At 33.4% G+C, this 27,828-nt stretch overlaps 1 protein-coding gene across 1 annotated transcript in view; it reads right to left on the bottom strand.

Annotated features, from left to right (window-relative positions):
* Nucleotides 1-3,548: 3,548 nt before the first annotated feature.
* dock4b (dedicator of cytokinesis 4b) overlaps nucleotides 3,549-27,828 on the bottom strand; it is a 128,244-nt gene continuing 103,964 nt past the window's right edge. Inside the window, 13 exon segments of the mRNA XM_051107299.1 lie at nucleotides 3,549-6,979; nucleotides 6,981-7,150; nucleotides 10,747-10,808; nucleotides 12,649-12,744; nucleotides 13,146-13,218; nucleotides 15,902-16,008; nucleotides 18,082-18,163; nucleotides 18,575-18,695; nucleotides 20,277-20,401; nucleotides 20,481-20,600; nucleotides 22,206-22,289; nucleotides 24,882-25,058; nucleotides 26,531-26,617. Coding sequence (XP_050963256.1) covers nucleotides 6,727-6,979; nucleotides 6,981-7,150; nucleotides 10,747-10,808; nucleotides 12,649-12,744; nucleotides 13,146-13,218; nucleotides 15,902-16,008; nucleotides 18,082-18,163; nucleotides 18,575-18,695; nucleotides 20,277-20,401; nucleotides 20,481-20,600; nucleotides 22,206-22,289; nucleotides 24,882-25,058; nucleotides 26,531-26,617 — 1,557 coding nt within the window. The 3' untranslated portion in view covers nucleotides 3,549-6,726.

The following is a 27,828-nucleotide window of genomic DNA, read 5'->3' as shown; positions in this document are numbered from 1 at the left end:
TCGATTGCAGTTTAGTGTCCTCACCGCGAGTGGCCACATTACACTTTCCACTCAGCCTGATGACGGGCAGTTCACTCGTGTGCTTCAATGTCATGGCCTGGTCAGCAGATTTCACAGTGTCCTTTATTTCTCTCAGGAGCCTGTCAAACTAGCAGAATGCACCTGTTAAGATCACATAAAGGCTGTTGGAGATAGTCCAAAACATACTGAGCTGCCTATAGATAGTATCCTAGTTGAGGGAGAGACAAAAACAAAACAAAAAAAACCCCAAAACAAAACAAAACAAAAAACAGAGCAATCACAATTTCAGTAATTAAAATAAATGTTAACTGAAAAGAATAAAATAATTTCAAATATATATATATATATATATATATATATATATACACACACACACACACACACACACACACATATATATAGATAGATAGATAGGCAGATAGATAGATATAGATAGATATATAATTATTATTATAATAATTAATGTATTTTTCTTAAATACTTTATTTCTACATTTTCATTTAGTTTATTATAGTTCCCTAAAATTTAAATCTCAAAAATACTAAACAAAACAAAAAACATTTTCAATACTTAAATTACAAAAAAACACACACAATGGCATCCCATTTTCAGCAACTAAAGTAAATGTTAACTGCAAATAAAATCTTTTATTAACATATTTAAAATTTGATTTGTTTCTACATGTCATTTTCATTTAGTTTAACTTTATTATAGTTCAATAACCTAGAATCTCAAAAAAAAAAAAAACAGTGAAATCCATTATCAATAATTAAAATATTAACAGAAATCAAATAATTTTTTATATATATTATAAAAACCTAAAAGTAAGATATAAAAATAAATAAATAAATATTACTAATAATAATTTTCAATACTTCACTTACAGCAGAAGTGAGTATAAGGGTTTTTTTATGAATCTTTGTGCTAGTTAGCAAGTTTAGCGGCTAAATGCGGCTCGTCACTCCACAGAGAGAAGAGAGGGGCGGGGCAAGCAGAGCTCATTTGCATTTAAAGCAGCTTTGACCAGAATGGGATGATTTTTGCAGAGCTGATTTTGACATGGTAAAAAGAGTGTTGTTTTATACTACCATTGAGAATTTTTGACCAAAGTATATTATAGACTTTTCATTAACACCCTAAAGAATCATATCAACTTGTGGAAAATGGGCATCCGATGACCCCTTTAATCATTTTTGAACACTGATGCGTCCAGCATCGTCCGTCGACTCTGGCGCGGACGGGAGTCGAAGCATCCGAGTTCAAACGACAGTTCAAATCAAACGTTTCCGCACTGAGAAAGGTGTGTGAAATACGGCTGCCTACATCAATCCTTCCTTTGATGCTCTATGGAAATCCCCATACGATATCTGTGAGAGTCCTCTACGAGGTCATAACGCAGAAAACAGCAAACCAACGGAGAGACCGAAGGTGGGTAAAGCCGACGGGCAAATCCCAATCAGCCGAAAGCATAACAGCAGCGATACAGGAAATCAGAAGGATGAAAAAGGAAATCTATTATCCATAAGCTGAACGAACCTCAGGTCCCTGATGGAAACTCTGTGTTCTTTAGAGTTCGCCGAAGCAGAAAAACACCTTGAGCTTGTGCTATGAAGAGCTCAACCAAGGTAAGGCAACATTAAGACCCGCATTTCTCCTTCCCGTGCCCATAAATTTACAATTCTCCAGGTGTTTAGCATCTAAATGAGGTTGGAAGAGTTTTTGAAGGAAACATTAAAGGATGAGCTCGGGCCCTCCGTTGCCCTAGTCCGGGAGACTTCCCGATTACAATTACCGTTTAACCTTTCAAGTAAACTGCGCATTTCCTTGGAAAAATCCTTGGTTCTTCACGTCTCAAGCTAGGAACAAACTTACCATGACAGCGAGGAGTCTTCAAACGTCCCACCACAGCAAGATTGTATTACTTGTGCAAATACAGGTCTTACTGAACAGAGACAAACCCATGAATAATGCAACCGGCCTGCCGCACCTGGAGGAATAACAATGAGCTTCCTACTTTTCCGCCGTTATGATCCTTATTAGAGGTCCAATGGGCTGTCACGGAGCGTAATCTGTAAAACACACACACTTTATATACATACATTAGCTGCGTTTACATTTCAAGACTCCTGAAGAACCCACACGACTTGGTGTGTTGGCATATTCAGCCTGCGCCGAATACAGTTCAACACGGACGTGCGTTAACCTTTTGAGAAAGAAACGCAATGAGCTGTTGAATCAAAACGTTCTTGTTGGAAATGTTTATTAGACAGGAAGTCATTAGAATGTAAATGTGTTAGGCGCTCTCTCGACCTCATTTTCCTACGCTCACGAAATACATAAATATTTGACATTTATCATCTTAATTTGCTGCTCAAACATTCAAAGCTGTAAATTTGTTATAGCTACACTTCTTCTGTTAAAAACACATTATGTACAATAGGACAAGATATTGCATTTGGCATAATTACAACAATCTTGTTAATTTACAGTACTGATTTTTGCGAATGCCATGGGTTGGCATCCGCAACAAATCTCAGTCTCGTAAAAAGGAGAACATAAAAATCATACTCAAGTTAATTTGAGGATTAATGAGAAACAGAAAACGAATGAGGATGCTGTACTGCGTTAGACGATCACATTTTGCACTAGAACAAAACAATAGCTGGTCTCTCCACTTTAGATTTCATTTGCAGGGCCCTACAGAATTGTAAACTTGCCAACGTTCGGACAACGGATGAAATTTTGTGCTGTTGTGCAGCCATGTGTTGGTACGACGGTGTTTTAGTGCCACGTTAAAACAAATCTAAGATTACGAGATTAAAGTCATAATATTTTGAAAATAAAGTCAAAATTACAAAATAAAGTCGAAATACTACAGGAATAAAGTTGAAATATTTCAAGAGTAAAGCTGAAATTATAAATATGAAGTCGAAATACTATAATAATAACGTCAAAAATATTACGAGAATAAAGTCGAAATATTTAGAGATCAAAGTTGAAATATTTCGAAAATGAAGTCGAAATTACGAGAATAAAATCTAAATATTTTGAGAATAAAGTCGAAATTATGAGATTAAAGTCAAAATACTACAAGAATAAAGTCAAATAATGAGAATGAAGTCGAAATATTTAAAAAATAAAATAGAAATTGTGAGAATAAAGTCGAAATATTTCAAGAATAGTCAAAATTATGAGAATAAAGTTGAAATATTTCAAAAATAAAATAGAAATTGTGAGAATAAAATAATATTTTAGTAAATAGTCAAAATTATGAGACTAAAGACAAATACTACAAGAATAAAGTCGAAATATTTCGAAAATAACAAATATTGTGAGAATAAAGTCAAAATATTTTGAGAATAAAGCCGAAAATAAAATAATAATAATAAAATAAAATTTCAAGAATAAAGAATAAAATTAAATATTTAAAAAATAAAGTCGAAAACTACAGTCAAAATATTCAAAATATTTCAAGAATAAAGTTGAAATTACGAGAATAAAGTCAAAATACTACAAGAATAAAGTCAAAATATTTTGAGAATAAAGTCGAAATTACGAATTAAAGTCAAAATACTACAAGAATAAAGTCAAATACAAAGACATTTCTAATTTGTACTTTGTGATCAAATTGACAGAATTTGAAAGCTGAGCTGTGTTATATTAAAAAGCAAAAAAGCACTAAATTATTGGGATTACTGGGTGGCTGACACACTGCGCAATATAGGCTATACTCTCAAAACTTTAATTTCTACGATTTAAATTCTTGAAACATTTTGACTTTATTCTTGTCATTTCTATTTTATACTCGAAATAATTCGACTTTATTCTCGAAATATTATGACTTTAATCTCATAAACTTGGAGTTTTTATTTTTTAATGTGGCACTAAAATGCTGTCTTTGTTGGCATTTATGCATGTGTAATAATTATTCAAAGTTGTAGATGGTGGCTCTACCTGCATTTGATACAGGTAAATAAAACATGAGGTTGGTAAAGATACAGTCCAGAGGTGCCAATCCGGATTGGACTGGATTTTAAGTGTGAACAGGAATGGCAGCCCTTATTGCCCAATGGCAGCTTGAGTCTCTGTAATGCCCTAGGTAGATCAAGTACTTTTCATATCAAGCTCTTTTACCACTTTGTCTCAGGTCCACTGTAAAGTCTAACGCTCCATTTGCATCCCAATAAAGCATCTTCGGGTTCAAGACATCCATTTTCCTTACAGCCCACCTGTTCCTTTGGCACAAAACTTGGCAAATCTCCACTGAAGTCCATCTCCATTTAATACCATGTGGGCGTATGCACGGAAATCCTTGTTGGGAATCTTTCGCACCACCTACGCGGCTTCCAATTATTCAGACCCCCAACTCCAAAAAAATCTGAAGGAACTATCAATGCTGCAGGGCTCCAAAGGCCCTTATAGACTCGCCCACAACTGGCTTCTTATCATTCGGACGCCAAACTTCAACGAAACTGAGAAAGAAACTATCAGTGCTATAGGACTCCAAAGCCTATATACTGTAGACTCGCACACAAGTGCGCTCCAATTACATAAATGGCACATTAGTCAATGCAAAGGTGGCAGTTCAAACGGTGAAACTTTTCTGATTTGTCGAACCCACGAAAGCTCTTTGCATTTGGATTTTTAGTAATAAGAATAAAGACTACGGTAGCTTGGTCTTACAGAAGCAGCAGCTTTCTTAAGGCCTATTCACACCGAGTGCAAACTTCTTTTTAAGCGAATCTATGTTTTCTTCACATCAGACTGTAAAGAAAACTGACTGAACAATGACATGAATGCTTTTTTGCTTTATTTACAAAGTAACTGCTGCTGATGCAGTCTAGCACGCTGGCGACATTTAGGCCTTTTAACCTCTCTATTGGAATTGGCTAAACAGTTTAAGTCAAAAGTTTTCATACACCTTGCAGAATCTGCAAAATGTTGATTATTTTATCAAAATAAAAGGGATCATACAAAATGCATGTTATTTTTTATTTAACACTGACCTGAATAAGATATTTCACATAAAATACGTTTACATAAGTCCACAAGAGAAAATAATTGTTTAATTTATAAAAATTACTCTTTTCAAAAGTTTACACACACTTGATTCTTAATACTGTGTTGTTGAATGATCCACAGCTGTTTTTTTGTTTAGTGATAGTTGTTCATGAGTCCCTTGTTTGTCCTGTACAGTTAAACTGCCTGCTGTTCTTTAGAAAAATCCTTCAGGTCCCACCAATTCTTTGGTTTTTCAGCATTTTGTGTATTTGAACACTTTCCAACAAAGATTCTATGATTATAAGATCCATCTTTTCACACCAAGGACAACTGAGGGACTCTAACTAATACAGAAGGATCAAACACATACTGATGCTCCAGAAGGAAACACAATGAAAACTTTTTGAATTTGAAGATAAGGATAAATTTGACTTATTTGGTCTTCTGGGAAACATGCAAGTATCTTCTGTAGCTTTTGAAGGGCAATATTGAATGAAAAAATAAAGAAGATATTTAGGTAAAATAAGCAAAATATACACATCTTCATTCTTTTCAAAAGTTTTCACCCCCCGGCTCTTAATGCATTGTTTTTTCTTCTGAAACCTCAGTGAGCATTTGAACCTTCTGTAAAAGTTGCAAATGAGTCGCTCAGTTGTCCTCAGTGGGAAAAGATGGATCTCTAAATCATACAGTCATTGTTGGAAAGGGTTCAAATGCAAAAAAATGCTCAAAACCAAAGAATCTGTGGGACCTGAACGGGCAGTTTAACTGTTCAGGACAAACAAGGAATAACTATCACTAACATCTTTTATGTGAAATATCTTATTCAGGTCAGTACTAAATAAAAAATAACATGCATTTTGTATGATCCCTCTTATTTTGGTAAAATAATTAACATTTTGCAGATTCTGCAAGGTGTATGTAAACTTCTGACTGTGTTTGCACATGCCTGTTTGAACATGAAAATGACATATATAAGTAATTCAAGTTTGTGAACCCTTTGTAATGCAGACCTAAACCCAGTCTCCTTTGAAAGTCCACTAATAGAATATGTGCATATATATAATAAATATGCATAAACATAAACCCACAGGGCACATGGGAATTACAGATAATGCCAATGCAGAAAAGTTAATTTAATGCAAATCTGCAATAAATATTATTTCCCGACACTTTATGGACTACTGTGTGAATATTTTATTATTTAACCCCACATTTTTCCTCTCATTCGGTGTGAACAGGCCCTGGACCCAAAGGAAAACGCAATCCTGAATATATCGTGCTAATATAATAAAGAGAACTTTAGCACCTTTTGTCTAAATAAAAAGTACAAAGTACTTTGAATCGTGCATTTCTCATTGATAAAAAGACTCTTAAGGCAAACATGTCTTGTATCAACCACTATAAATACATATTAGCATCGATAAATCTATGAAAAATCTGAGAAAATACCATGGTACTAAGTTCTGTTTAGAGTTAATTAAGGGGCACGGGTAATTTGACAAGCGAAGTTATAATTTCAGACCTAAAAAGTGCATAAAATGCAGTCATACCCCTGTATCCCCTCTCTCGCTCTAAATATTTATATAGATATAATAAAAATATTCAACAGTCTATACATTTAATCTAAATCGGGAGTTTGTAATCGTAAACCCAGAGAGGTTAAGTGTAAAAGTGCAAACGGTCGGGTTGAAGGGTGCAGCGTTAGAGCTGTGAGACTTTCCTAGGAAGGGGTCGGGGTCTGGGAAACACGTCGGGCCGGCGCGGCTCAGTGTCTTGCCTTCGAATCTGATGCGGTTTGGGCGGAATGGGTGGCGCGTCGATGCTCGGTGGAATCGACAGGCTCGGTGGAAGCGGGACCTGTCTGCGGGGGTTGTTCCTCTCGTGTATGCTATAAGGAGGCGGGGTCTTGTTTTCCCGTCGAATGAGCTCGTCCTGATCCGCTGGAGGCGGAGTTTGGAAGGGCGTGGTCAGTGAGCGTGTTCTCCGTTCCGGAGGCCTCAGAGACGCTGCAGCGACTGAGAGACGAGATGCCGCTGCTGTAGCTTCCGGAAAGCACCGGGGAATTCGACACCAAGCCTGTCGACTGGCACTCCGTGGGCGAGGGGGTGAACGGAGGCACACAGGTCTGTGAACACACGAGAAGAGAAAACATGAAGTAGTTAGCACAAGATAAGTTACCTCATTCTGCAAGCGTGAACTCTTAATAAAGAAACCATCAGCTGCAACAGAAGCAGAGTCCCGCCTCACAAAGCTAATCAGTACATACTAGAAGGGCAAACCACAATATTCTGGGCTCTTATTATTTCGAGGCAATACTGTCTCTTTTCATTACGAAAATAATTTCTGGGCAATTAAATCTGTGAGTAAGACTGCAGCTGTTTCTAGGACTTCATTTCACTGAATAAAGCGTATTTAGTCTGATTGCACTCTGGAGAGAACTTCAAACACAACATTTCCACTAGGATAATTCAGCTTTGTGCAGCAACTACAAACTAAATACACACAGTTGTGAACAATGCATCTCAATAACACTGTTTATGTGTCAAAAAAAAATATTACATATCTCAGTAAGATTTGTAATGTTTTTAAAGAAGTCTCTTGTGCTTAAAGTTTTTATTTTGTTATATTTTTATAAATATATATATTATGAAATATTATTCCAATTTAAAATAACAGTTTTCTACTTTAATATACTTTAAAATATAATTTATTTCTGTGATGCAAAGCAGAATTTTCAGCGTCACATGTGTCACATGATCCTTCAGAAATTATTGTAATGTGATGATTTATTACTTTTATTATCAATGATGGAAACAGTTGTGCTGCTTAATAAGTTTTTTCAGGATTTTTTGATAAATAAAAAAATTAAAAGAACAACATTTGTTCAAAACATAAATATTTTAACAATACAAGTATTTACTATCACTTTTTTATCAATTTAACACATCCTTGCTGAACAAAAGTGTTAATTTCTTTCAAAAAAAATAAAATAAAAATAAATAAAAAGAAAAGAAAAAATATACTGACCCTAAACTTTGAACGTTAGCTTATATTGTTACAAATTAAATTAAATTAAATAAATACTGTTCTTTTTTAACATTTTATTTATCAAAGAATCCTGAACAACAACAAAAATATCATGGGTTCCAAAAAAAACAAACAAACAAAAAAAAAAGAATTAAGCAGCACAACTATTTCCAACATTGATAATAAATCAGCATATAAGAACAATATCTGAAGGATCATGTGACAATGAATACTGAAAATTCGATTTTAAAGTATACAAAAACAGAAAACCACTATATTAATTTGCAATAATATTTCACAATATTGCAGTTTGTTTTTGTATTTTTAATTAAATAAACAGTCTTGAAGAGCAGAAAAGTCTTCTTTAAAAACATTAAATCGGGAAACAAAATCGTACTGATCCCAAACCTGTGAACGGCAGTGTGTGTATTTATTTATTTATTTATTACTTCAGCTGAAAAAAAATATGTTTAGAAAGTTGACATCAGATATAAAAATATTTTGATTTATACTGGATATTTAATTATGCAAGCTCATTTTCTAATAATAACAAAATAACACTGCTATATGTAATCTTTAGCAATTCTCAGATTGAATATCTATTTTCATACTGTACATTATAATGATGTAATGACACTAAAATTCACTTTCTAATATTGTGCATTTGTCAGTTAGTAGCCATAACATGAATATTTAGCATTGGCATCAGACAGAAATGTAATACTGGTGCACGTCTATAAATGAATGAAACCGCTGTTATTAGATTGCGTATTTCAAATATAAAACACAATCTTGTTTTGGAGATTTCAGAATTTCCCAAATCAACAGGATAGTGTAAAATGGCTTAGAGCAGAATGGAAATTCGTTTTTTTTTCCAGCTGTGACTTGACTGTGGAATCTATATTCGTGTGTGTGCGTTTGGTCATGCGTGTGTGAGACGTGTCGCACGGCATAGCTTCAGGCATGAGACTATTTCTGGAGCAAACAACCGTACGCAGGTGGTCACACAGGTTACGCTTTCCCTTTCCGACCCACTGACCGCACTTCATTCAGGATACTCCTCAGCATTCCCGCTGAGATCTCTTCCCATCCGAATCCCACCCTCTCTGCTTTGTTCCGAGTAGCTTGACAGATTTCAGCATTTCTGATTTCCAGGAGGAGAAATGATTTGATTTCTATGCATCTACACTTTAAATGTGAACAGAGTTCACACGGGTTGAACTGTAGTTTTACATGGTGATTAGCGAGCATGTTTGCGTTTCTGAATACCAGGTGACGAATCAATACGTGGCACAAGATTCAAGACGAGAATTCAAGGAAACGGCAAGGAATGTAATTACCAACACGAGATGCGCTGAATGCGCCGGTGTTCAGTAGGAGTTTCTGAGAAGCCATTACAGCGTGCTTCGCTTTAAGGACTGTTACTCTGAATGAGGAGAATGTGCTTTTATTTAAACCTGAATACACTCGCTGCAACCCAGAAGAAAAATGACATGAACGTACATTGATAGCGGCAGCTCCAACCTTTTTGAAGGTCTGTGACCCTTTATGACTATTATGCCCTTTGAAAGAAAAATACAGTGTTTTTTTCAATACTGATACCTGCATTTTCAGTAAAGCTGTAATTTTTCCTTCACTGCTGGTATCGAACAGAGATTTAAAACATGAATGAAATATACTAAGGTTTGATTTCTGTAGGGTTTTTTAACGTCACCAAGGCTGCATTTATTTGAATAAAAATATAGCAATATTGTGAAATATTATTACTATTTAAAATAGCTGCTTTCTACTTCAATATATTGTAAAATGTAATTTATTCCTGTGATGCACAGCTGAATTTTCAGCATCTTTACTCGTCTTTAGCATCACATGATCCTTTACAATTCATTCTGAATTGGCTGATTAGTTGCTTAAGAAATTATCATCAGCATTAAAAACAGCTGTGCTGCTTAATATTAAAATAATAGTTAATATACTGCATAGTTAATAACAATAGTTGTTGCTATTATTATTATATAAGCTAAAATACAAAATAAAAATATAAAAATAATATAAAAGTAAAAATATTTGTATAAAAATATAGAAAATAATAAAAAAGTCAATAATAATATTATTATTAATAATAATGAATTTTCTGCATCATTGCTCATCTTTAGTATCACATGATCCTTCAGAAATCATTCTAATATGCTGATTTGCTACTTGAGAAACATTTACTATCATCATCAGTGTTAAAAACAGTGCTGCTTAATATTTGTATTTTATACTAGCCCTTTTGATCACTTCAGTGCATTCTTGCTGATAAAAACACTAATTTCCTTAAAATTACATTTTACAGACCCCAAATCTTTTGAGCAGTAGTGCATATATTATTGCTTTCTGCTTTATAGTTGTTACTAGAGTTCATTATCTGAAATATGCATGTGCCACCATTGAGATGGAGGACTTTTAGATGGTTTAGTGATTTCTGGAGGGTCTGCGGCGAAACGCTGCCAGTCGAACTGCTCAGGACTGGCGTGAACACACACTAACAGTGTCCTTCTGTCTAATCGTAAGCCCAGTTGGACTGACTTGAGTCTGACCCAGTTTAGACGGCCTGGATTGAGTCCCCAGACACTACAGTAAACATCCAGACCAGTAAATACATCAAAGGTCACTTGACAAAACACCCCAGACAACAAGAAAAGGTCATACCTTCTGCGGCGAGCGTGATGTCATCACGGGGGACTGTGATCGTGTAGTCTTGGCAGGAGATCCTATTAAAGGACACAAAAAGTCAATCTTCTTCACTTGATACAGGAGCCTGGGACAGTAAACACGGTCACGGCTGTCTATTAATCAGGGAAGCGCTTTGTCAAGGTCGGCTAATGCAAAACAGTTTAACCATTCGGTACAGTACCAGTTCTTTTCTAGGGGGTTCAATTAGAGTCTATGGATGTAGATGCTTATAAAAAGGGACGTAAAACATATTTTTAAAGTGACAAAAAAAGTCATAATTTAGTTTTTCATGATAATTTGCCATCCTCTTTGTGACCCTTTTTATTTAACAGACCATTTTTGCTACAAGTTTTACTTTTTCTGATATACTGGTCAAGAAGTTGCACTATTTATAGTTTAAGTTTACTTTAATGTAGTTAAAATTTACATAATAATAATAGTTAATATACTGTATAGTTAATAATAATAGTTGTTATTGTTATTATAAAAACAATAGTAAAAAATATTATAATAATAATAATTATTATTATTATTATTATTGTTACTATTATTATATAACATTAATTAAAAAAGTCATTTAATAATAATAAGAATTATTTAAACTACAATAATAATAAAAATAATATAAAAACAATAAAAATGAAAAATACATAACTGTGTAGTTCATAATAATAATAGTTACTATATTGTATAGTTAATAATAATAGTTATTAAAATTATTATTATTATTATATTAACTAAAATACAAAATAGAAATATAAAAATAATAACAAAAAAATACATAACCTTGTTACTGTATAGTTATAGTTCTGAAAGTCACATAATAATAATAATAATAATAATAATAAATAGTTGTTACTGTTATTGTTGTAATTATATAAAAAATAATATAAAAATAATACATAATACATAACCTAGTTACTAGTTAATAATAATAATAGTTAATATACTGTAAAGTATAAATATAAATATATTTAAAAAATAAAAATATATAACCTAGCTACTGTATAGTTATAGTTCTGAAAGTAACTTCATAATAACAATCATTTTTGTTGTTATTTTTATTATTGAAACTAAAATTAATACAAATTAAAATAATAAAAATGAAAAATACATAACCTTGTTACTGTAGTTATAGTTCTGAAAGTCACTTAATAATAATAATAATAATAATAATAAATTATATCAAAATGTATACAAATAATACAAAATATTAAATAATAAATACACTAGTTATAGTTCTTATAACTACTATATAATATAATATAATGTAATATAATAACTAGTATATATTTATAATTTGAAAAAAGTAAATATACTAGCTATAAATATAAAATATATTAAAAATACTAGTTATAGAGTTCTGAAATGTAATAACAGTAATTTATCATATTAAATTTTATATAAAATAATACAAATATAAAATAAATACACTAGTAATAGTTTGCTAAAATAAATCAAATAAATAAATACATACATAAAGCGAAAGACAATGTAGAAAAGAGAACGCAGACCAGCATCTGAAAGGTAATGAAGCAGCAACCATGCAGATTGAGATTTAAAGACGCGTCATGCAGTTTAAAGACATAAATGCTGCGAGAAAGCTCACCAAGAACGATTATAAACAAAAGAGTGCGTGGGAAGGACCCTGTTGTTAGATGATGTGCCTTTTCTCATGAAACATATAGAAAGAGTATCTTCAAATTCTCATTAATATTTCCGACCGGCAGCCCTCATGATACGGAGACCAGCAGACGTTAAGACGAGCGGAAAACCAGGAAACTTTAGAGCAGAAAAGTGGAAGATCTGAGAGTTAAAAGGCTCGGGAAACATCTATGTGAGTCTGAAGGACTGGTCGGAGCGGATTTCTTTCTTTACCTGAGTATGGCGGTCTAGGAGGGACAGGGGGACACTTTCCATTAAAATCAGAGAGCGGCGTGTCTAGACTCCAGCTACTTGGTGCGGGCTTCACCACTTTTACACACAAAACATGCATTTCAGATACATTTAGTCAACTCAACTCAAAATATGACAACTTCCTGTCTCAAAAACAGGAAATATATTGAGGGAAAAATAAAAGTGTATTCAAAATCAATGTTCCCACTACCAGTTAACCATTGATTTAAATAACTTGGATGAACAGATGAAATAAAGATGATGAAATCTCCTCAACATCTTCCTGTCAGAACAAGCATGAGTGTGTTGGTGAACCTCTTTGGTGGTTCAGTCACAGCTGTCACAACACACAGGAGCGTTGAGCTGTCGGCTAGCATCAGATCCAGCGAGCTGATCGCCAGACCCCCATCTCTTCAGACCATCCTCTTCACAGCAGGGTGGCAGACTGAAGTTTTATACGCTCACATGCACATGCTCACCTTTGTCAGGGGTGGAGATGTTGGGGTCACTGCGAGGCAAGGAGGCATCGCCCGCTGGGTGTGGAACCGGCCTCTGTGAAAGAGATTCATAGCACATGAACGCAGTCACAATTTCCGTCAAGATATCATTTAGTGATCACTAGAGACTATAAGTTTAATTTTGAAATGTACATGACATTGTTGGGTTTTGAGTGTCTTTTTTGTTTTTATAAAAAAAATATTGAAGCATTTTTTAAATTAATAGTCTCAATTACAAGAAATAAAATCTCAGATGTGAAAAATTGTCTCTAATGACAGTCTCAGTTATGAGAAATTAAGTCTCTATTACAAGAAAAATGATCTCAGTTGTGAAAAATAGTCTTAATTACTAGAAATAAAGTCCCAATTACAAGAAATAAAGTCTCAATTACAAGAAATAAAGTCTTAATTACAAGAAATAGTCTCTATTATGATAAAGTCTCAACTACAAGAAATAAAGTCTCAATTACAAGAAATATGGTTTCAGTTGTGAAAAATAGTCTTCATTACTGGAAATAAAGTCCTAATTACAAAACTGAAGCCTCAATTTAAAGAAATATAGTCTCAATTGGGAAAAATAGTCTTAATTATTAGAAATAAAGTGTCAACTACAAGAAATAAAGTCTCAATTACAAGAAATAAAGTCATAAGTACAAGAAATAGTCTCTATTATGACAAAGTCTGAACTACAAGAAATAAAGTCTTAACAAGAAATAAAGTCTCAATTACAAGAAATAAAGTCTTAATTACAAGAAATAGTGTCTATTATGATAAAGTCTCAACTACAAGAAATAAAGTCTCAATTACAAGAAATAAAGTCATAAGTACAAGAAATAGTCTCTATTATGACAAAGTCTGAACTACAAGAAATAAAGTCTTAACAAGAAATAAAGTCTCAATTACAAGAAATAAAGTCTTAATTACAAGAAATAGTGTCTAGTGTCTAATATGATAAAGTCTCAACTACAAGAAATAAAGTCTCAATTACAAGAAATAAAGTCATAAGTACAAGAAATAGTCTCTATTATGACAAAGTCTGAACTACAAGAAATAAAGTCTTAACAAGAAATAAAGTCTCAATTACAAGAAATAAAGTCTTAATTACAAGAAATAGTGTCTATTATGACAAAGTCTCAACTACAAGAAATAAAGTCTTAACTACAAGAAATAAAGTCTCAATTACAAGAAATAGTCTCAATTGCGATAGTCTCTATGAGTCTCAATTACAAAAAAATAGTCTCAATTGCAAAAAAAAGTCTCTATTGTGACAAAGTCCCAACTACAAGAAATAGTCTCAGTTGTGAAAAAGTCTATTTTATAAGAAAGTCTCAATTACAAGAAATTAAGTCTCAATTGCGAAAATAGTCTAACATGAGAAAGTTTAAACTACAAGAAATAAAGTCTCAACTACAAGAAATAGTCTCAGTTGTGAAAAAGTCTATTTTATAAGAAAGTCTCAATTACAAGAAATTAAGTCTCAATTGCGAAAATAGTCTAACATGAGAAAGTTTAAACTACAAGAAATAAAGTCCCAACTACAAGAAATAGTCTCAGTTGTGAGAAAGTCTATTTTATAAGAAAGTCTCAATTACAAGAAATTAAGTCTCAATTGCGAAAATAGTCTAACATGAGAAAGTTTAAACTACAAGAAATAAAGTCTCAACTACAAGAAATAGTCTCAGTTGTGAAAAAGTCTATTTTATAAGAAAGTCTCAATTACAAGAAATTAAGTCTCAATTGCGAAAATAGTCTAACATGAGAAATTTTAAACTACAAGAAATAAAGTCTCAACTACAAGAAATAGTCTCAATTGCGAAAAAATAGTCTCTATTATGACAAAGTTTCAGTTACAAGAAATAAAGACTCAATTACAAGAAAGTCTCAGTTGCGAAAAATAGTCTCTGTTATGACAAAGTCCCAACTACAAGAAATAGCCAATTGTGAAAAATAGTCTATTTTATAAGAAAGTCTCAATTAATAGAAATAAAGACTCAATTACAAGAAATAGTCTAAACTGTGAAAAATAGTCACTATGACAGTCTCAACTACAAAAAGTGAAGTCTCAATTACAAGAAATTAAGTCTCAATTGCGAAAAATTGTCACTACAATGACAGACTCAATTACAAGAAAAAAAGTCTTAATTGTGAAAAATAGTATCTATTATGACAAAGTCTTAACTACAAGAAATAAAGTCAAAAAATTGTCTATTTTATATGAAAGTCGTAATAACAAGAAATAAAGACTCAGTTACAAGAAAAAGTCTCAACTGCGAAAATAGACTATTATGAGAAAGTCTCAATTACAAGAAGTAAAGTCTCAGTTACGACAAAGTCCCAGTTACAAGAAATAAAGTCTCAACTGCAAAAAACAGTCACTATTATGACAGACTTAATTACAAGAAAATAAGTTTCAATTGCGAAAAATAGTCTATTTTGACAAAGTCTCAATTACAAGAAATAAAGTCTCTATTGTGAAAAATAGTCTCTATTATGACAGTCTCCACTACAAGAAATAATGTCTCAATTACAAGAAATGAAGTCTTAATTGTGAAAAATAGTCTATTTTAAGAAATTCTCAATTCTCAAAGAAATATTCTCTATTGCGAAAAATAGTCTCTATTATGAGAAAGTCTCAATTACCAGAAATATAGTCTACACAAAAAGCTTCCAAAAACACTTGAATGTCACCTGAAGACTGGTGAATTTTAAAAACAATGATATTCTAATCATCTTCATACCTGTGTGGGATCCAGGGGGTTTGGATATATGGCGCTGCAGGGTCTCTCTCGCGGCGAGAGGCAGTTCTCTCGGGAATGCTTGTGTTTATCTGACAACTGTGGAGAACCTGTGAAGGGTGAGGAGGTGTAAGCAAAGGTGTGATTTCAGCAACACACCGACACAAACACTCAAATTATGTGCCCACACACACACGCACACACAGACAGAAAAAGGACATAGATCTTGCTCTCATTTCTTTGCTAACCAGCCAGCACATGAAATAAAGGCTCGTCCTCATCTTTCCCTCCCGCTAGGGCGAGAATTGTTCTGCTGGGGTGACAGACGGCTATTTCGCAGGGAGAGACAGACTAGCTGACATGGGGAGCAGCCTGGACCTGCTCAGAACACTAACTTCCTCCTCCAGCACAGGACAGGAGGCCACGGCTCCCTCATGTGCCCCGGCGATACTCATCATCAGTCTAGAGTTCTTCAAGCTGCATTTTATGCGCTCTGTAATTCTGCAGAAGCGCTTCCCGTCTGCCGCTGCTTTATGGGGGTCTCTATGGGAGGCAGGAAGGGCTGCCAAGGGGAGGCTATAAGATTACATAAATGTCTCCATACATATTCCTGCTTTTATGATCTGTGTCCGCAAGTAAACACATGCTGGATGGAGACAGATAAGAGGCCAAGGAAGAGCAGAAGAGAGAGAGAAACAGAGGGCAGAGTTCTGCTATATATCAGGACGCCGGCTTTCTGTAACCCACAGTAAAACAGCATTAAATGGGCCATAAACTTCGCTGCGCTGTAGCTTTTTATTTTTAACTCCAAAATCTGTTTATTATGGAAGCCTGATTCTCAATCAGAGTATAAGTAAAAAAAATAAATAAATAATGCTTAAAGTAAAGAAAGAGTCAAAGTTGTAATTGCAACAAAAAATATGGATGCCCGTTTCCACCACTGATGAAGAATAAAAAAGAGAATTGACTTTTTATCCAGCAATTCTGACTTTTCTCACAATTCAGATTTTTTCCCTCACAGTTGAGAGTTTATATCTCGCAATTCTGACTTTTCTTGCAATTGCGATTTAATATCTTGTAATTCTGACTTTTTTCACAATTGCGATTTTATCTCATAATTCTGACTTTTTTCTAGCAATTGCTAGTTTATATCTCGCAATTCTGACAATCTCGCAACTCTGACTTTTTTTCTCATAATTGCAAGTTTATATTTCACAAATCAGACTTTTTCTTGCAATTGCAAGTTCATATCACACAATTCTGACTATTCTTGCAATTGCAAGTTTATATCTCGTAATTCTGACCTTTTTCTGGCAATTATGATTTTATCTCTCACAATTCTGAATTTTCTCACAATTGCAAGTTTATATCTCACAATTCTGACTATTCTTGCAATTGCAAGTTTATATCTCGTAATTCTGACCTTTTTCTCACAATTACGATTTTATATCTCGCAATTCTGAATTTTCTTGCAATTGCAAGTTTGTAATTCTGACTATTTTCTCGCAATAGCGAGTTTATATCTCATAATTCTGACTTTTTTTCTCGCAATTACATTTTATATCACACAGTTCTGACTTTTTTCACAATTGTAAGTTCATATCACAAAATTCTGACTTTTCTCGCAATTGCAATTTCATATCTCGTAAAAGATGACTTTTTTCTCACATTTGCAAGTTTATATCTCACAATTCAGATTTTTTCTTGCAATTGCGAGTCTATATCTCACAATTCTGACTTGTAATTGTGTGTTACAAAGCAGAATTTCAAGATATTAACTTACAGTTCTTTTTTCATTAGAATTGCGAGTTTATATCTGACAATTCTGAGTAAAAAGTCGCAATTACCTAAAGATTATGAATTATGAAATATATCAAATATGAGAAATAATCAAAATTGTTCATTTTTGGTGGAAAACGGTTTCTGTAACTTCAGTTTTAGTAACCTCTCTCTGACCCTTAGGTGAAAAAAAAAAACTTAAAATGATTTATAAAAATAAAGACGAGAATGCTTTCCAAGCACACAGACCGTACATATTTAACATGAGTTCCTGTGTTACTGTGCCGGCATCACACCTCAGTAACTCTGCTGTGTGAAATCTGAAATAAAAGCTTGATGTAGACATACTGCAAAAGAGCAAAAGTTCAGAATGGCTGCTCTGAGAGCAGACGGACTCTCCTCACCTCTGGCACTGGACGGAGCCGAACTGGTCACGTTGGGAGAGGCCGAGTGATTGGAACTAAGACTTGAGGTAGACGGACTTGGCTGGAAAGAGAAGAAAAAAACGTGAGAAACATAAGAAAGAGCTCACAGATTTCAGCACTTTGTTGTCGGTCTATAATATGGACGGGTTATACAATAATCATTCGGTCTGGGATAAAAGAAAAAAGCTAAATGATCTGTCCGTCCAGTCTATAATTCACACCTACAAATCCGATTCTCACAGTGAGAGAAAAGACCGAGCGAGACAGGAAGATTAAGCGGGGATGTGAGAGAGACAGATGAAAACAGAAAGAGGGCAATTAGGAGAGAAAAAGAAGCAGAGAGAAAGAACAAGAGAGAAAGAGGGAGATTAGGAGAAAATATGAAAGACGGTGAGAGAGAACAGAGTCTTCTGGTGTGTGTGTGTGTGTGTGTGTGTGTGAGTAGTTATCCAGTGGCAGCTCATGCACTCACCTGCATGTTGAAGACTTCATCTGAGCTCTCTGATTGGCCCGTGATGTTGCTCACTTCATTGGAGGCCTGCGATGACAGCGAGGATGAAGAGTAGCGGTTGACTGCTGGGTAGCTGAGAGGACTAAAAAACACAAAAATGCAATTAGAAACCCTCTTACAAGTCATTTTCATGGTGAAAATAAAGTGAATAACAGCAGTCATACAATTAACAAGTTATACAAGACATTAAAGATTAATACAAAAAAATTGCTAACACTTTCCTTAAAGCCTTTATGTTTAATGCATATTAAAGGACTATTAAAGGGTATAATGCATAATAATTGTTCATAATGTGATACATCATATCTTGTCGTAAATAATTATAACCAAATATAAAATGCACAGCAACAGTAATTGCTGAATGTTATAATGCATTAACTGAGGCTGCAATTATTCATGAGATTATTCAATGCATTTGCATTACAAGGCATAATTAATGCATTGAAACTACTTTTATAATGCATTATATATAAAGGCTGTAAGTGTTACCAAAAATGTTAAAATACACTCAAGTGAGAACTATTTTTTTTTTTTTTTTTTACCAGTTAAACCTATCTTTGAATAAAAATGTTGTCTATTAATAAGTAGCATCACATTCTGGTAAAAAAATAGTGATTAGTATAGATATAATTTTGACATCTTAGAAAAATTTGATCTCCTAATCAGCCAAAATGTTTATATTTGTTGCAATTGGCCAATAATAATTACTGAATGATCAATAAACTGACTTCTAAATGCATAATAAACATTTTCTACTTTAAAATATTTTGAATGCATTTTGTGTAAATACTGTGTAAACGTAGTTTTAATTTCTGGATATTTGTCTCAAATAATATTATATTTAAGATTTTGGATTGCTAAACAGGAATATAAATTGTATATAATCATTATAATAATAATAATAATTATTATTTTTTTATTATTATTACTGTGTAAACAAAGGTTTAATTTTAGCATATTTATCTTTGTCATCATATTTTATAAAATGTAAAATATTATAAAAAAAGTATTTATATTAACAATTAATATTAATAATTTTAAATTAAATTATAAAATTATAATTAATTATAAATGTTAAATGATTAAATAATAAAAAAATCATCTAAATATTATATTTAGGATTTTGAATTGCTAAAAAATATATTATTTATTATTATTATTATTGTTATTATTGTTAAAAACAGAATATTCTTCATAATATTACTGCTCCGTTGTTGGTTTTGATTGCTTTTATTGTCCTCATTTGTAAGTCACTTTGGATAAAAACATCTACTAAATGACTAAATGTAAATGTAATATTCATGATCAATATTTTATTAATTCATTATCAGTACTAACGCTACTACTAATACTACTACTGCTAATACTACTACTAATAATAATCATATATAAATTAATCATCAATAGATAGAAATCAATAGATTTAGGAGTCAGCAGGACGAGTGTGAGCATATAACGCTATCCACAGAAAGTGAGAAAAATGTATTGTATCCACATACAATAAATTGCAGAAATCAGCGAGATAATTTTTTCCCAACCTTACTTACTGTATATTAAATATATATGAACATTATATTTTCTATTAGCCATCCTGCTCTTAGATACAAGCCCTAGCCACCGAAAACCCCAAATTGTCGACTTAAACCCAAAAAGAGTTTCTCACCTGCGGCGTGACACCACACGCGCTCCTCCCTCTGGACTCATTATGTTTGGCGCTGAGTTTCTTCCGACTCGAGGGCTTCCGTTGGTGAAGTGGATCGGACTGGCTCGCGCATAGGCCGGAAACTCCTACAGAGCGTGGGAAAGAAAGATGAGCGCACGGAGAACGGCTTGGGAAATTAGAGAGAATCTGACTGCTGATATGCACCTGTATGCCGAGGCTGGATTTCATGAGATGGAACTGATCCACCAGTTTCTTGTGCAGAGGCCGCATGTCCTGAGGAACAAACTTCTCATGCACCGTCAAACCAAACTCCAGTATGTGAGCCTGTAGGAGAAGCAATGAATCTTAAAGACGTGCAACAGTAACGACAATGCATTTGTAAACTCTAAACTGGTATACTGTACAGTTTTAAATGTGGGATGCCACATTGTAAAATGTGAAGACTCAATTATGAAAAAGTCTCAACTGCAAGAAAAATACTCAGTAAGGTTGCAATTATTTGAAAAAATTGCCCAAACTGTGACAAAGTCACTAATGTGAGATATATTACACTGTGAAAGACAGTTTCAAATACCAGAAAAAAGATGTAAAGATGTAAATTGTGATATAACGTAACAAATATAAAATGTCATTTGTCAAAATATAACAACGCAATTAGGTGCAAAAAATAAGTCTGAAATGTGAGAAATAAAGTTGCAGTTATCAGAAAAAAAGTTGTAATTATAAGAAATAAAGTCTAAATTGTGAATTAGTCTCAATAGCGAGAAATACGTGGAAAATTTGAGAAATAAAAAATAAAAAAAGGCAATTATCAGAAAAACGTTGCAATTATAAGAAATGAAGTCCAAATTGTGAAATAGTCTCAATAGTGAGAAATAAGGGAAAAAAATAAAAGAAAAAAGTAAATAAATACATTTAAAAAATGCAATTTTCAGAAAAAATGTTGCAATTACAAGAAATGAAGCTTAACTTATGAATTAGCCTCAATAGTGATAAATAACAGGAAAATCTGAATAAAGATGCAATTATCAGAAAAAGTCGCAATTATAAGAAATTAAGTCCAAATTGTAAAATAGTCAAATATCAATTTGTAAAACAAATAAGTCTCAAATGTGAGAAATAAAGTCACAATTATCAAAAAAAATAAATAAATAAAATAAAAAATTAGTTGCATTTATAAGAAATGAAGCCTAAATTGGGTGAGAAATAAGGAGAAAATCTCAGAAATAAAGACGCAATTATCCAAAAAAAAAAAAAAAAGTTGCAATTATAAGAAATGTAGTCAAAATTGTGAAATAGTTTCAATAGGAAGAAATTAGGAAAAAATCTAAGAAATAAAGCCGCAATTATCAGAAAAAAATTGCCAAAAGTCCAAATTGTGAAATAGTCTCAGTAGTGAGAAATACATCTCAAATGTCATAAATAAAATCACATTTAGCAAAAAAAAAAAAAAAAAAAAAGAAAAGAAAAGAAAGTCTATAATGAACATTTTCTGCTTGCAATTATTTAGAATGAATTTTATGTAAACAAAGATCTAACAAATCAACAGCAATGAGATGAAAGACATTCATTAAAGCAGCAAACAGGATCCATTTTTATTTCATGTCGTCTTTTAAACAGCTCGCTTCATAATTAATTGATCAGCAAAACATTTTCCCCCCCACTTCAGTCTTTAAAAGTTCACTTTCATGCTTGTAACTGGCTTATATCCATGGTTACTGTCTAGACAACAGCATCATGTGCTCGGCTCTGGAGAGTTCCCGGTTACTAAGCAGCACGGGCACGAAGGGAAGAAAACAAGACCTACAGAAACCCAGCTTGTGCAGATCATAACGGCTAAATCCCAAATGTGACGTGAATGATGAGCACGACACGTCATAAACGTGTGTAAAATCTGGTGTGGATTAGATTTGGTTTCTTGAGACAAACCTGCTCGAACATGAGCTCGCGGAGACGGCCGATTTTGTCTCCGTCTTCGGGGTGATTCATGATGTATTCCTTTACGAAGAATGCCTGCGAGAAATAAAAGAGACACAAAATTACACTTTCTAACCAATGCTCTCCAGCCTCCGCACATGTTAGAATTTACCTTGCAAACAATATCATGCAAAGTTTAATCAAAATTCTGTTTTAGGGGACATGAAGTGCTGAAACCAAATAAATGTGAGTTTAAAAACAAGCATGTTTTCAGATCTTCTAAGCTAAAGGGCGAATCTGTGCCCGATCTAATCCAAGGACGACGGACTGGTATCTCCAAAGAAACAGTGGGAGAGCAGAAGCTTCACGAGGCGAAACTCTCAGACTTCAAAGATTCCACCATGCAGATTTTACCATTGCCTCGAATATGACATTTGGCCTGAACAGCAGCGCAATGCTACCGACAGATGCCAATTTTAATTGGAGCTGCACACTACACCTGCAGATCACTACAGCCACTCACGATCACAGTTTTAGTGACAAATCAAAGACAATGATTTTGCAACTTTATATGTGACCCTGGACCACTAAACCAGTCTTAAGCAGCACAGGTATATTTGTAGCAATAGCCAAAAATACATTGTATGGGTCAAAATTATAGATTTTTTTTCTTTTATGCCAAAAATCATTAGGATATTAAGTAAAGATCATGTTCCAACATAAATATATAAAAACTTAATTTTTGATTAGTAATATGCATTTCTAAGAACTTAATTTGGACAACTTTAAAGGCAATTTTCTCAATATTTAGATTTTTTTGCATATTATATTATGTTATTATAAATTATTTATTTATTTAAGCAAGTTTTTTTTTTTGTCACATTTCATTTTAAGGTCCAGTTCTCACTTTTACGTAATTATTAAGTGACTTATACCTCAATAAACTCCTAATTACTTTTCATTAATAGTTAGTAAGAGCTAGTTGTTAAGTTTTTTTTTTTTTTTTTTATATCATTTAAGTACATTTTTACTTGCCAGTGTCACTTTTAGCATGCTGACTTCTTTTCGTAGATGTAATTATAAAGCATCACAAAAAATACATTTTAATTACAAATAATACAAAAATGTTTCTCTCACTGTCTATTTTTTTATTAAATAACTATATAATTAATATAATTTTTTTAATTATTTTGAATAAATTAAATAATTAGATTTATTTTATTATTTTTTGTTTATTGATTTATTTATTTTCCTTATTTATTTATTTTTTGCTTTGGAACAATGAAAAAAAAAAAAGCTAATTCATTTTACAAGTAATATTTAATATTTTTATTACATAAAAAAAAATTCTTATAACAAAAAAGTCCCCAATATGTGAAAATTTTCTCTCTGTAAAAATCTTTTCAGTGTTGGCAGTTCTGAAAGGAAAAGTTTCTACCCAATTTAAGAAACAACACATTTTTGTACCCATGATAGGTATGAGAGTAAAAATATGAAGTTGAAGATAAAGTAAATTATCCTCTCTGATGAGAACTGTCGCATTTGTAATTTTGACTTTTCCAAACGTTTCATTTGCTTTCACAATCGGTCATTATTTCTCAAACTCCTTGGTGGGCGATGCTATGATCTGAAGCAGTTTGGTTCAATGGCTTATTGGTTTTGTCATTACCTCTATGATGTTTGTATACCTGGGAATGACCTTGTAGAGCCAAGTTTTACTATTTGAGCTACAAGATCTTTTGAGAAAGAGAGCATTTAAATAAGGAAATAAAAAAAAAACAATGACTTACACTAATTTCTCTCAGATTTCCAGTGCTACAAGATGTAAATGCAGCTACTTGCTATGCCTGCAGATCGCCAGTAGACGAACACCAATAGAATGTGATGAACATACTTGTGTATTTGAGATTCATTCAAAAATTTAAGGAATGGAATAAACACACCTCCACTTCACTAAATGAACTCCTGGAGAACATGCAGCTATCAGGAAAGTTAGAAAATCGTTAGGGCGAGCCAATTAAAAGCCAGAGGCTTGCAAATGAGAGGAATTTCAAAGTGGAATTTCCTCGAGGGCTGACCTTAAACCGCAGAAACGCGAGTAAATATTAACGCCAACAGCTGGAACGCTCAATAAACAGCTAATTGGCAATGCAGTCATGTTTGCCGCTCCAAATACATTAACTGCTGCTCAGCCTCAGGACGCTCAGCCTACACCGAGCGAATTTAGCGCAAATGTACATTTTGGAACACGTACAAACACAAACTCGCCCGTATACAGTCGAGTCTCCTCTTTACAGCTGCTCTCCAAGTCGATCAAGGTAAATACTGCAGTGACACTAAAGCGAGGTTGCTATGCAACAAGCGCTCATACAATCTGGAAAGATCTGTTGTATTCGCTCACAATATGACTTCTTTGAGATGCTATAGATTTTCCCAGGGTTTCACAAGGGGAATGATGATTCTGTAGTTTATCGGCTGGGAAGCTACGGCCGATATATATTCTCTTTCGGACAAGCTAAATGCGTACTAGAACTCTGGAGGTATCCCAGAATTCCCTTCGGCCTTCTGAAGGCTCTGTGTTCTCTGACAGAGGACACCGAGAGACAACCTTGAGAGAGCGAGTATACATTTTTAAAACATGAGGTGGTCTTGCATCAGTGAGGACTTGGAATACATATCGTATACAACCTCCTGATAGCGAGCGAGGCCTCCGTTGACAGCGGCGTCGATGACTCCGTTGAGACACATGGTCAGCGGGTTGATGTTTTGCATCTGTCGGGTTTGACACTGAGTGATCAACGTCCGTAACTGCAGGTTCTTGTTCTCGATGACCTCGATAGCGTTCTCCAGAGGACTCACCTCCACCTGAGGCCAAAAAACACCCAGTTCACCAACAAGCCGAAAACAATGGTTGGAAAAAGCTTTCATGCAATGTTTGGAGAACTTTGGAAAAGCAAAAAATTCAGTTTGTAGGGCTAAAACATACAGCTTTTGTTGTGATTCTTTTTTTCTTTTTTTTTTTTTTCCAGTAACCAATGCACTACTGAAAGTAATACTTTCAGTAAGGATGCACAGTAAAGACTTTTACATTGTTACAAAATATTTCTATTTCTAATAGCAGTTTAGGAATCTACACGTCTAACAATCCTAACTAAACTGTTTGTTTAAATTGTAATATTCATAAAATGACAAAAAAGGTAACTCTATTAGCCCCTTTTGAGCATTCGTTTCCAAAAACAAAAAATAAAAACAAAAAGAATGCATTAAATTAATGGGAAAAAGACATTTACATTGTTCAATTATTTATTTTTCCAATAAAATAAATGCTGTTTAGGAACCTACTCATCAAAGAATCCCACATAAATAAAGAATCCTAAATAAATAAACAAATAAACATTCACTAATAATATAATATAATATAATATAATAATAATAATAATAATAATAATAATAATAATAATAATAATAATAATATGAAGCAACAAATTTTAAATTAAACTAAATTGAAATAAAATAAAATAAAATTAAATTAAATTAAATTAAATTAATGCTGTTTAGGCTGTTTTAGTATTCATCAAAGAATCCTATATAAATAAAAAATCCTAAATACATAATATAATATATAATATAATATAATATAATATAATATAATATAATATAATATAATATAATAATATTAAGTAAACTAAATGGAGTAATGCAGCTGAAAATTTGGAATAAATGAAATTTTACATTATGTTAAAAAAAACATTTATAATTTATATTATAATTTAGTTTAAATTATAATATTAATTCATAAAATTACTGTTTCTATTGACTTTTTTTTTTTTTTTCAAATAACTGCTGCCTTATTAAACATTTTTGAACATTTGTTAAACATTGTTTACTTAAAATTTGAATTAAATAATAAAAAAAAAACTTCTATTGTAATTAAAAGATAATCACTACAAAATAAATGACAGAATAAAAACATTTACTATCAGAAATAAACATGTAAATAACAAACACAAAAATATTCCTTGTTGCGTGTACACATTAAATTTCTCTTTAGTGACCCAACCAAATGGTGCCACTTATAACCAATTAAGTTGAAAAGTGTGAATGTTAATAAAATTATCAAACAATTGTCCGTGTGTCTCTACTTTGAAAGAAAACTCTATCAGGCCCTTGACATTGGTTTTCAATGGAAAAAAAAAACACAGTAAGTACAGTATGTACTACAAGACTGCGCACTCAAAGCAAATTGGCCAGGCATTCACATCTGCGTTTGTTTCTGACCTTAATGTGGTGGGTGTGCGAATCACACAAAGGAAAAGTTTCATGGGAGATCTACTTACCAGCTCTCGCCTCTCCACTTCAAACCAGCGCGAGATGCCTGGGAGACTCTGAACAAGCGTTAACGTCGTTCTTTCTACCCACAGGCTCTGAAATTCAAAAGCAAATGCTCATTGACACACATCAGAGTTCAAAACGTCAGAGAAAGTCCACGAGATCCCATAAGGCAAAGCGGTTACAACATATTCAATGAACGAGCGACTTTCCTCCTCCAGTATGTATAATACATATCATTTAATCTACACTTTAAACAGCTCATTCTCAGCAACACCGCCCGCTTATCAAGCCACGCCGCTCCACATATTAAATTTCACATTCATAAATTCACTTCCCATCCCGCACAGCCTGAGAATTAACCCGAGCTGGCGCAGGTATAACGGAGGAAGCGCCGTAAAAACTTCAGACGCTTGATTGTGATATTCAAAACCACCTCGGTCCAATATAATCGTATCATCTGGATAGCGTCTCAGCCGAAGTTTACCTCTAAATGAGATTTTCAGACATTATTACTGGGCGGTAAGTGGACCGGGGTGCTGAGCACCCCCGGTGTCTCTGAAAATATAATATCTGGCAGGCTAAACAGTTTATTTCAAACACGGTAACCACCGGAGGTCGGGGGAAATCTAACCCCCGCGGTGGATCGAATCCATGCCGAGGCTGTGATTGTCTATGCTGGATATATTGAGTGAGAGGGGAAGGGAAATGATATTTGGAAGGAGCGCGTCTCTCAGCCCCTAAAACTTTAATTAGCCTCTCTGGACCGAGGCTGTGAATAATGCAGCATGTGAGAGAACACCTGAGCTCCACACACACACGCTGGCCGCCAGACGCTGGAAGTAAAGGAATGAATACACAAGAGAAAAGAGAAGAGAGAAGAGTGAAACGCAGGGGATGAGGAAAAAATGACATCAAAAGGAATGAAAAACTCACACATTATTTACTCACCGCATTGCTTTTTTTTCACCGCCTACACATTTTGAAGAATTCACTAGTTACTAGCTACATTTGCGATGAACATGGTCATGGCTTCAAGCTTCACAATGTACCTATAGGCACTATAGAAGCAATTCATATGACTGATGTACTAAAGGTCCTTAAAAGTCACGCAATAGATTTTTTAACAAACCGAATCATTACGATTCTGCCAGATTTACTGAATGGAAACAGTTGTTAATCATTGGATAACATTGAAACGATGTCAGATTGTTACCAAATCATTCAATATTTTCTTCCTTAGAAAGTTGTATTCATTTTAGAATAAAGCAACAGCTCAAAAAATAGTGTAAATTTAAAAGAATCA

The sequence above is a fragment of the Labeo rohita genome, chromosome 4 (genome assembly GCF_022985175.1).
Source record: "Labeo rohita strain BAU-BD-2019 chromosome 4, IGBB_LRoh.1.0, whole genome shotgun sequence".
Classification (NCBI taxonomy): Eukaryota; Metazoa; Chordata; class Actinopteri; order Cypriniformes; family Cyprinidae; genus Labeo; species Labeo rohita.
Note: the sequence above shows the minus strand (reverse complement) of the source record. Positions and strands in the feature narration are given on the sequence as shown.